At 41.3% G+C, this 12209-nt stretch overlaps 1 protein-coding gene across 1 annotated transcript in view; it reads right to left on the bottom strand.

Annotated features, from left to right (window-relative positions):
- DNAH8 (dynein axonemal heavy chain 8) overlaps positions 1-12209 on the bottom strand; it is a 325865-nt gene that overhangs the window by 32651 nt on the left and 281005 nt on the right. Inside the window, exons 87-88 of the mRNA XM_019949887.3 lie at positions 10832-10933; positions 5385-5545 (exon numbers count right to left, since the gene is read on the bottom strand). Coding sequence (XP_019805446.1) covers positions 5385-5545; positions 10832-10933 — 263 coding nt within the window. The remainder of the gene's footprint in view (positions 1-5384; positions 5546-10831; positions 10934-12209) is intronic.

The raw sequence follows: 12209 nt of genomic DNA on the forward strand, positions 1-12209 counted from the left end.
GGGGAAGCCTCAGTAAGACCCTAGGACAGACCAAGGGGGAAGTTAAGAATGAAGAGAGATCAGAGGAAGGTCACAGGTCTTACAGGCCAGCTAGTTATTTCTAGCAGAAATAATCCTCATTTGAAGCAGAGGTACAGCACTTTTTACTTGACCTCACTTGGTGTGATGAGAGATTGCAAGATCCCAACACTCTACTTTGGGAAAAGACGGCTTATGGCATCTGTAGCATGCCTGCCAGTGACAGCATGTAAGTCTTTGGACAGAGCTGTGAAGAGAGACTTGCCAAAGGACAAAGAAGGCTCGCTGTGCCCCTCTCTATCCAGCAGGCAACAACAATAACAAATAGATGAAAACCACAGGAGATTCTCAGCCATTGCTCTATATTCACTAAAGCCTATCAGCCCCCTTGTGGGACTGGTCCTGCAGCTTCACTCTAGCCTCCACCCCGTCATCATCCTTAATCTCTGCCGGTATCATTGCACACCTGGCTTTATTCACAGGGTCTCCAAGATGGTACCTTAGTCCAAATAGTCCTTAAGTATAGGAAAACGTGCTCAATTTCACTTAAAATAAGAGGAAATAAGTTAAAACTATGCCGAGATGCCATTTCTCACTTGTCATATTGGTGAAAAATAAGCTTCACCAACACTCTGTTGATGTAAGGGAAACTGAAAATATTCATTAATCCTTGATCTAGCAATCCCACCCATAGCAATTTATCCTGAAAAATACATCTCCAATAATATGAGGAACCACGAGCATGAGATTATTAATTGAGGAATTACTGGAGATAGCAAAATATTGGGAACAACCTACATGCTCACCCATGGGAGAATGGATGAATAAACTACGATGCATATAAACAATGGAAGAGCATGCAGCTGTAAAAAAAAAACATCCAGGCATACCTGTTTTATTGTGCTTCGGTTTACTGCACTTCAAAGATACTGCAGTTTTTACAAATGGAAGGTTTGTGGCAACCCTGTGTCAATCAAGTCTATTAGCGCCATTTTTTCCAAAAGCATTTGCTCATTTCATATCTCTGTGTCACATTGTGGTAATTCTCACAATATTTCTAACTTTTATTTATTATTATATCTGTTATGGTGATCTGTGATCAGTGACCTCTGATGTTACTACTATGACCTGCTGAAGTCTCAGATGATAGCATTTTTTAGCAACAAAGTATTTTAAATTAAGATATGTACATTGTTTTTTAGACATAATGCTATTGCACACTTAATAGGCTTCAGCATAGTGTAAACATAACGTTTACATGCACTGGGAAACTAAAAAAATCATGTGGCTCGTTTTATTGCAATATTCTCTTTATAGTGGTAGTCTGCAACCAAACCAGTGATATCTCCGAGGTGCGCCTTTAATGAGGAAGATACCTATGAACATATAGATGATTATAGGATGCACTAAGTGAAAAAAGTGAGACACAAAATAATGTACATATATATACATATATATATATGGTATGGTAATTTTGTATCAGAGAGAAAGGATAATAAGAATATACATGGTACTTACATATGAGCAAAAAGAAACACAGGGGAGATAAACCAGAAACTAATGCATTTGGTTGCCTGTAAAGGAAGGGGAAATGGGTTGGGAGGGCGTGAGACTTCTCTAAGAACCTTATTATCTAGTTGTGGCTTTTGAGCCATGATCATGTTTCATATACTTAAAAAAATTGACAATTTTTTTTAAAAAAACCTAAAATGTAACAAATGAATGTACCTATATATCAACGGATAGCATAACCTCACAGATTTAAAACAATCTGAGTAACTTTTGAACATAGTGCTCTGTACACCCTCAGTGGGATATATTCTAGGGACGAAAGGAATTGCAAAGAAATCTTGACCTCCACTTAGTACATTTGTCGTTGGTCATGGTATTGGTGGTGCAACGGAGCAGGACCCTAGGGTCCTTGCCCCCCATGTCCTCAGCTTGCCCTTTGTCTGTGGAAAAACTTTAGCCAAAGAATAAGTTTAATCAGAGAAGCGAGAGAATGCAGAAACAAAGCAAAACAGTCCAACAAGACTAAATAATAATAGTGTAGTCATTAAGCATAGTCAAGGACCTTTAGCTCCTCCTCAAGGGCTGTAGATAATATTCTGAGCTGTATCCTGTGAGCTGTCTTATAGATACTGAAACCCCTACCAGGTGGAAGAAGTTAGCTACATGATGATGAAACCGTAGCCATGATATAAGCTGCCACAATTCCGAGAAATGAAAACAAACCGACCCTGGAACTGAAGATTAACCGTACTTCATCAAGATGATGCTGGTCAGACCACTGCATGACCAATTTCAAGATGACTATCAGAGCTGACTGTGCTGTTTCTGCATGTAGTCCCCTCCCTCTGTGTATAAAAGCTCTCGCCCACTGATTGTCAGTGGGGGAAGTCGGCCTTTGGATAGGAGTCCGCCCTACCCACTGGCTGCCAGCATCCGAAATAAAGCAAACTTTCCTTTCCACCCACTTGCTTCTTTATTGGCTTTTGAGTGGCGAGAAGCTGGACCCCACTTTCAGTAACAGCAGTGTAATTTGGAGCAAATGAGTAAACATATTGAAGCTGCTGGGAACCAGGGTTCTCCCCGAGGGAGAAAGGAGATAATGAGGGAGGACAAGGAAGAACCCTGAGGTGTACAATTGGTATTGGAGTTACAGTATGAGCTCATAATGTTTTAAAAAATACGTATTTCCTAGCTCTGTCCACTCAGAGGGTCTATAAGCACACACACACACACACACACACACACACACACACACAGAGAGAGAGAGAGAGAGAGAGAAATAGATGTGGTTATGTATGGATATAGCTGTAGATATATAAATATACAGAGATGTAAATATAGAACAAGAAAAAGCTAATGGAACAAAATGTTAACAACTGGTGAACCAAGGTGAAGGGTATATAGGTGTTCACTGTACTTGCAACTTTTCTGAGGGTTTATAATAGTTGAAGATAAAATTCAAGGGAAAAAAATAGTTTGTCTTTATCATTTCCTCCCATCTGGATTACAATTTGGTTGCCCTTCTCTGGACTTTTTCTAGCTCTGGTTTATCTCTCTTGAGAGCTGGTGACCAGAACTGCCTGCAGTAATCCAGGCACAGGAATGCCATCCCTGTAAGTCAGGGTGAGGTGCTTCCAACCTTGTTTCATATACTCCTTGGTAGGATCCTGTAGTACCAGACAGGATCAGATTCTCCAGGTACCAGCTATGGTGACTCCTCGGGCTCTTGCCAAGGATGGAATCAAAGTTTAGAGCCCTCATATGTGAACCACTCCAATTGCTAATTTACAAGTGCATTAAAACTTATTAGCCATTTTTCTGCCCACTCGCGTGAACTCATGAGATCTTTCCATGGACTATCCCCATTTATTAGATTCTCCGCAGCCTAGGAGAATTTAGTATTGCTGATGCATTCAACAAATATTCCCTGAGTATCAGGCACTATTTAGCCCTGGAGGTACAGTAGTGAAAAAAGACAAAAGTTTCAGACATAATGGAGTTTATGTTAGTGATGGTAGGTAGATGATAGCAAATAAATAAGTAAAGAGTTGGTGATACAATTGATAGGAACAAAGCAGGCAAGGAGGATGGAGTCTGGGGTGGGGGTTAGGGAGTGGTTTGCGATTTTTAAATAAGACAGCCAGGGAAGGCGTCATTGAAAAGGTGACATTTAAGCAAAGACCGGAAGAGGTGAAAAGGTAAGCCACGGTGATACCTGGGGGAAGGATGTTCCAGGAAGTACAAGTATCCTGTGGTGGGAGCCGTCTGGCCTGACTAACAGGAAGCTAGCGGAAGTTGGAGCTGAGTGGCGAGAGTGAGGGAGAGGGCAGAAGGAGACCAGGCCATGAGGGGCGGGGCAGATGGTACTACTGGGCCTTGTAGGTCACCTGTAGGTCATTGTCAGCTTTTGCCCTTGACTTGAAGACAGGAGCCTCAGGAGGGTCCTGGGCAGAGAAGTGACGTGGTCTGACTCACATTTCTAAAGTCTTAGCTAAAGTAAAACTCCCTCTCTGTGTGTTCTCTTTCAGATAATGTTGATTCACGAACGGATCTCTGAGGACGCCTTTTTATTTCTTCATTTCAAAAGTCTCCTGCTAACTGATGACAGACTCTTCAAATAATAGCTAGAGCCACCACCAAAGTACCATCACAGTTCTGTCACGGGGTCTGAAACGAGTGATGGCCATTCGTGGGTCTTTGGGGGTCACGCCCACATCTTTGAAGATGAAAAGAGGCATGGGAGAGATTAGAGGCTATGGAGAAGTGAGAATGAATGTGGGGGACACATAGGCCAGGAGGCCAAGCCTCGTGCTGGGGCGGGGAGCATGCTCAGGGTGGAGACACAATGCAATGGAAGCAAACAGGACTCTGGGATGTTGGGCGAGGGCAGGGAACCAGAGGGTGGAGATGTCCGTGCCCCATTGCAGTGCTGCTGAAATGGCCACAGCAGGTGAGTGACCAGGAGAGAGGTGCAGTGCACTCCTCTCAGTTGTCACAGCTTAGAATCTACCACAGGAGTCTTGGTTTCTTCCATTTCCTGAAACCAGCCACTCTGCTGGACATAAACTTTGTGGTCTTTGGCCAGTGAGCCCAAGGCTTGACCATCCAGGGAGACTCTCAGCTGGGGTTTCTTGGAGCCCTCTCTGTGGAGCTGGGTGGTCTTGTGTTCAGGTAGGGGTCTCTGGAGAGATGAGGGGTGAGATCTCATCCAAAGGACGGGTCTGAGAAGGGGCCTGGGACTTGGATGCATGCCTTATCTCTTCCCTCATCACCTCTTACCACAGTGACTGGAGCAGGGACATCACTCTGAGCCTTTCCTCCCGGGCTCTGCGTCTGTGTTCCTGTGCTCCTGTGCTCGCTGCATCGTGCCCTCCATGGGCAGGTATTTACAGAAGGATGCAGGTGAGCAAGTAAGGGGAGAGGGACCATCAAAACAGAAATACAAGTCCTCCTCCTCTGTCTACCCTCCTGGCCCTTTGCGGTTCTGTTTATGACCATTATTTTTTATTAGGTTTTTTGATGTAAAAGGCAAAGAACTGGGACGCTACTGTCTTATCAGACCAATGGCATCAAGACCAGTAACACCAACTGGTTTTATGACACGACAGAGGAGAAATAATCAATGCATAAATTAGAGATTTTAACATTGTTATAAACTCTGGAGCAGTAGGATTTAGTGACCAGGAGCAGGTCAAGATATGACAAAATTGTAATTGCGAGATAGGAAGTGATAGGAAGTGACACTATTTCTCACAGTAAAATAAAAAGAAGGGAAAGGGGAAAATGAAATGCACAGTCTTTGCCAGGCTGGGTTACAAATGATCCTTTCTAATTAAAATATGCCAGGAACTTACGTGATATCGGCATTAGGGTGAAGCCCAAAGACTTCGGGGTTATCTAGGGATGGCAATGACTGGATGTATTCAAAATACTGGTCCAAGGTTTTGCACACGGGGATTTTATACCCGGTATAAAAACAGAATGATGGTTCAAACATCTTCTCACTGAACCAGACCTATATGGGAGAGAAAACAGGAGAAATAAAATTGATGAACATTTAAATGAAAACCCAAAACTGCCACTATCAAGGAGATAGGGTCACCTTATTTCCATCTTAATCATTTTTTATATTGGGTTTGAAAGTACCTTAACAAAACCACTGATAGTATAATTAGACATAGATTAAGGAAAGAGAGAGGCCACAACACAAAAACAATGAAACCCGGTCTTTGTTTAACACCAAAGAAGATACTTTCTAAGGGCGAGGAGGAGAGAGCCAGCCTTGCAAGCCCACCCTCTGCTGAAGTAATCTGATGACCCTCGAGCTCACTTTAAAGAGATGTGGGAATGTATTGCAGAAGCAATAACCAGACACATGAGAGTATATCTGGGCATTTTCACCGCCTCCTTTCTCCCCGCAAACAGGGCTCATGCCTGGGGGCTTATGTTGTGCTCAGCGTGGCTCACAGTGGCGCTGAGCACTGCACACGAGCAGGAAAACTTCTTACAAACGTCTCCCTTCCCACCTGGAGGGAGCTGGAGAGCTCCCTCTGTTAATCAAGTTACGTCCCTCGACACAAGAACCAGATATATCCAACCATCTTACTGTTTTCCTTAAGACATCCTTTTCTCATTCCATATGAACTGATTATCCGTAAGGTAACAGTGAGAGAACAGATATATACTTGGTGTGAATAGACTTATTCTGAAGAGGAAAAAAAAAATGCTGAATGCCTGTGAGCCTCATTTGAGGCAATAACTTCTGTGTCTAACGGAGTGATTTTCCCAGTAGGGAGGGAAATAATGGGATGGTGGGAGGAGCAGAAATGCAGGCAGGATGTCTGAATCACTCAGAGGACTCCACGTGAAAAGAGAGGGGGATTGTGCCTTCCTTCGGTTGGTCACACTTTCTCTAGTATCTTCCCTCCATATCCTTCTTCTTCCAGCTCTTTTTAGGTCCAGTGATTGCTCTGAAATACCCTGTGTACTGGTTTCCTTCATTTTTTACTCATCACAGTTCTATCCTATTCAACTCCTGTCCACAAGGCCTTGAGCTTAGAAAAGGAACAGAATGCAAAGATGAGACACACACAGTCCTTTCCTTCAAGGAGTTTGTGACACAGTAGAGAGATAAGCCAATTACATAATAACCACAAGATAAAGTGCACAAAGGTAAGAGACAGAGGAAATAAAAATAAGCAAAGTACTAAGGAGGCTTAAAGCCAAGAAGAAAGAATAGCCAGATGGATGTCAGGTAAAGCTTTATCTAGGAGGTGATTTTGGAGATAAGCCTTGAAGGATAGAATTTTGACAAAGGAACTTGTCAAAGAGACCACACACACAAAAAAACTGACGCAAAAATGTGAGGCAGGGCTTCCCTGGTGGCGCAGTGGTTGAGAGTCCGCCTGCCGATGCAGGGCACACAGGTTCGTGCCCCGGTCCGGGAAGATCCCACATGCCGCGGAGCGGCTGGGCCTGTGAGCCACGGCCGCTGAGCCTGCGCGTCCGGAGCCTGTGCTCCGCAACGGGAGAGGCCACAACAGTGAGAAGCCCGCGTACCACAAAAAAAAAAAAATGTGAGGCAGGTTGGGTAAATGATGAAATCACTGTATTTACCCTAAGGTAAATATAATGCAGTGGTAAGAGATCGGACAGAAAAAGGGAAGTGAGGTCACCTTGTGGATGACTATGGATATCAGGGTGAGGACTAGTGCTTAACTTAAAAAATGGGGAGCAGTTGAAGGTCATTAAAGAAAAACAGTGCTATGATTTTGGTCATTATTTATAAAGGTTAGTTTTTTAGGGATGTGGATGACTAGGGGGGGCAAAGGCCATGGGGTCTTCAGCACACAGACAACAAATGACCACACTGAGTTTTGTGTTGCCAGATGACATATGTGTATAAAGGGAAAATGAAGTTTCCTCTCGTTTTTCCACTACTTTATTTATAAAGTACAAAAGTATATATTGTAAATCCACAAATAGCTAGACTCAAAAACACAAATGTAGTTGAGTTTCACCAAATTTGGAGGACTTTTTTGGTATAATCAAAATACAGAGTATGAAGTCTACATGGAATTACTTTGGGAGACTCTAGAAGGTACCCTACAAAAATAAGCAGTCATCCTCCAAGGACAATGAATAAGGTTCTACAATTATTGGTTTTAAGGGAGACATACCATAAGATGCTGAGAACAGAGAAAACAAATAAGGGTTCAAAGATAAGCCCCAAATTGAAAGTCATAGGGAAAGAGGATCCCATTTGAAGGCACTGGTTTACAATTGAAGTGATTTTCACTCAGGCAATTCTGGATAACATGGTCGGGGTAAAGGGGCAGCAGAGGACAGGCCTTTGCCTCCCTAGTCATTCACATTCTATGTCTATTAGAAGAAATTTATTAAGCTGAATGTTTATGTTTTTCTATACTGGGCTATCTTACATATTTTTTTTAAAGTAGGTTAAAAATTTTTTTTTAATTTATTAAGCAAATACTAAGTAAAGGTCAATTCCCTTTCCTCATCTTCCTTGACCTCTCTCAGTTGACATTTCTTCCTTCTCAATACATTAAAATACTCAGGGCCTTGTCCTTAGCTTCTTTTTTTTTTTTTTCTTCCCTTTCTCTACACTTTCTTCTTAGATGATGATCTCATCTAATATCTTGACTTTAAATGCCATCTGTATAAGACAAATTCCAAATCTTTTTCTCCAGCCCTGAGCTCTCTCCTGAGCTCCACACCTGTAAATCCAACTGCCTTGTTTACCTTCATTCATTCTCTTATTCAACAAATATTTACTGAGCGCCTACTATGTGAAAGATTCCATTCCAGGTGCTGGGAATTTGGTAGTGATGTAAACAAGCAAAGTGCCTGCCCTTATGGAGCTTACAGTCTTGGACAACTGCACTTGGGTGTCCAGTAAGCATCTCAAAGTTTACATGATCAAAACAGAATTCCTAATTTCTACCCCCAGCCAATAAAACTCATTTTTTCCCTGCAGTTCTTTCCCTTCTCTGTAAATAGTCCCATGCTCCATCTAGTTGCTTAGGTCAAAACTAGGACTGATCCTTGACCAACCCCCTTCCTTCCCCATCAGCATTCTGCTGGTAGTATCTGTACAATATATCCAGAATCTAACCACCTCTCACAGTCTCCAGTGCCAAAACTCCAATTTTAGGTACTTGTACAGTTATTCTAACACAAAGTATGCTTACTAAGACATCTTTTTTTTTTCTCTTTTGAACCTCAGATACAGAGGTGAGTTTATCATACTCCTGCATTTTATTATTCTCATGACTCTAGACCCTTTTTATTTTAGTTTCTCCCTCTTCAGCCCTGATATCCACTCCCAGCCTCCTTTCCTTTGAGGGCTTCTGTTTAAAGATATTGATGTATGTCCTTGAATTCATGTATTTATCCTTGAGAAATATACATGTACCACTTTATAGATCTCATTTTATTTTTTAAAGCTCTGCGCTCAACACGATGTTCCTAAGATCTATGCATGGTGTCATGTGGATCATTTCTTCCAAGTGCTGCATTGTATTCCATGATAGGCATCTATAACATTTAACTCATCTATTCCTCTGTGACAGACTCCCGGGTTGCTTTCCACTTCCCACTATCCCAAACAATACTATGAATAATATCTTTGTACATGTCCACAGACTTGTCTGAAAATTCCTCTGGGACATACACTCAAGGGTGGGATACACTCAAGAGTGGGATTCTTGTTCAGAAGGTAGTCATATCATACATGCTTCTTTTTTTATTTTTTATTTTTTTTAATCATCTTAGTTTGGCCATGCTGCACGGCATGTGGGATCTTAGTTCCCCAACCAGGGATCGAACCTGCGCCCACCCTGCAGTAGAAGCGTGGAATTTTAGCCACTGGACTGCCAGGGAAGTCCCCATACATGCTTCATATGACTAAGTGCCACCAGATTGCACCCTTGAAGGGTGTGCAATAGTATTACATGTGCTCACCCACTACTGCTTATCTATTCTCTTAGGCTTCTTATCTATCCTTTTAGGCTTCTTCGGCCTCACAGTGGATGCTGTAATGCACTACCAGATCCTTCTCCGGGACCTAGGCACTCGCTCCCCCAGCTGTCTGGAGTACTGGCTACTGAGGGCTCACAACATTGTCCCTCCCAGGAATTGCCCTGGCAGAAGGGAGACGCCTCAACCAAGATCATGCCCTGGGGGAAGGGATGACCCACAAGCAGATCTCCATCTCAGAGTCTGTTTCTGGAGAACCCAACCTATGATGGTCACCTGCAGCTCCACACAAAATATTGCCATGACATTTTCATACATATCCATTCGTGGGCTTTTTCTAGAAATGTTCTGGGATGTTTACCCAGGATACTTAGTTTCAGTAAATTTTGCCCAATTGCTTCCCCGGAGATCTGTACCAGATCTGCCTCCACACACGCTTACCAATGCTTATCATCCACCTTTCTCCACATTCAGCTTTAAGAAAAACTTGCAAATACTAGTAAGGGTTGAAAAGAAATTCAGATTTCTGGTCAACCTCCCGTTTACCAAAATACCCTCAAAGCTTATGCCTTGTTGTTGAGGTCTTAATTTTGTTAAAAGGGGGAAAAAAATCAAAGAATTAACAACTTAGATCCTAATATAGAGAACTCAGATAACGGTAAAATATCTGATTTTTTTTCCGCTCAGGTAATGTACTTTGCTTCTTTAACGTGTAAAAGTTTTAGGAATAACTTGAATCTGGTAGATGTACTTATACTATTCACCCTTGATGTGAAAGCCAGAATTGCTAAGAATAATATTCTCTAGAAAATGTTTACCCACATGATGTATGCAGATTTTACTGGGAACAGAGGAAAAAATGAACACTTCATCAATTTTCAATTGTCTGTCCTAATGGAAAGAGATGAGAAAACTCAAATTTTGGTTCATTCTCCAATCACTTATCTTGGGGCTTCAAATCGCCCTGAAGACTTGCAATCAGAGGAAAAGGCAGAGATATTATGTCCAGTATTTTTATAGGAGGGGAAGTGGGGAGAGACCGTGGACATGAGCAGCTAATCTATACAGGAGAAGATTCATAGACCATTGAGAGTTGACCTTTGTTCTGTCCTGGACCACAAGTAGATTGTTAGTTGGTTTGGTTTTGGTTTGGTTTGGTTGGCTGATTCTTTTCAGAAGCTCTGCTCTGTATTTTTTTTCCCTTTAAATTTGGCTTACCTGCTACAAACAAAAAATATTCTTGTTTAATAGGAAGATGCAATGAGATGTACATCCATGCTTTTTTTCCCCTAAACTGACTTACTCTAGCGAAGCAATTAAGCAGACGTTTATCAAAGTCGTCCGTGACTCTGCCCCCATACTGTACTTCTCCGATCATGTACCGAACAGTACTCCACGACACGCCCTTTATTAAAAACAGAAAAGAATTATTCATTGTCAACCCAAACAAATAGTTCTAAACATTTTGGATCTTCCTCTAAAAGAAAGGTCTGGAAAAGGAAGCACTAGCTAGACTGCATTTAAAATTACTCATTATCTTATATTAATAACTCTTTTGCTCTTACATGACTGGAACTGCTATGGTTTGTTCACCAAAGAAAAATCTACAGTAGTAAACGTTGGTGACTATATTGCTCATTGATTATTTAAAATAGGGGGAAAAGAAGACTATTTTTCAATCTGTGGATGTAATTATCTGTAATACTCATTATAGTAATGCCAAGCTGTTAGAGAAGAAAAAAGTCACGTTTAGTGAAGAAAGGAGAAAAATCAAGTAATCAATGCTCTAATATGCTTTCTTAGTAATATATTTTCTGAAACAGTATAAGAACAACTAGAACATTATTCACAAGATTTTTCTACAATGCAATCCTTTCCTGTTTCATTATGTGAGCTATGACTACATCAAAGTATTTATTAATTTCCATAGCAATCTTACACTAGCAATACATTTCAGATATTAATAGTTTTTTTGTTTTAAAAAATACTTCAATACATTTGGGGTAGGAGAAGTAAGGATGCTTAATTTTTATTTAATTTCTCTTGGTTAAATTTTTATTTTTCAGCTTCATTGCCTTTCAAAGCAACTATTTCAAGGTAACTGTCATTTGTATATACCAAAATGATAAACAGTCCCAGAATACGAACCCATATGATATAATTTTTCATCAAAATGTCCTACTCAATTTAATATCCCTTTGTAATTTCTAAGAAAAATGATGGTTTTATTCTAGATTTCCCCCCTACCCAGAAATAATTCATCATGGCTCACTGTCATCATACTGATACTGCAGAATGTATGATTATCTTTGAGATCAACTATGAGAAGGAAGAGAGGGAGAGACGATAGGAAACTTGTATTTATTGAGCCCTGATTATGTACCATACACTGTGCTTTCACAAATGCTAGCCCATTTATTCCTCACGGAAACCATGGCCATTTATAGATGAGGAAACAGGCTCTGAGAGCCTCATAAAATTCCTCAAGATCATGGAAAAAACAGATTTCCAACTCCTTGCAACACTTGTGTGAAAGGACAACTGGGTTTGTGTTCTTAGCTCGGTGACCTTGAGGAAGTTCCTTGTCTTCTCTTGTCTAGTACGTCATCAGTAAAATGGGGATCATAGTAACACCTTGGGTATCTACCTCACTGAGTTGTGAAAATAAAAACGAGACCCTG

The sequence above is a fragment of the Tursiops truncatus genome, chromosome 10 (assembly GCF_011762595.2).
Source record: "Tursiops truncatus isolate mTurTru1 chromosome 10, mTurTru1.mat.Y, whole genome shotgun sequence".
NCBI classification, from domain to species: domain Eukaryota; kingdom Metazoa; phylum Chordata; class Mammalia; order Artiodactyla; family Delphinidae; genus Tursiops; species Tursiops truncatus.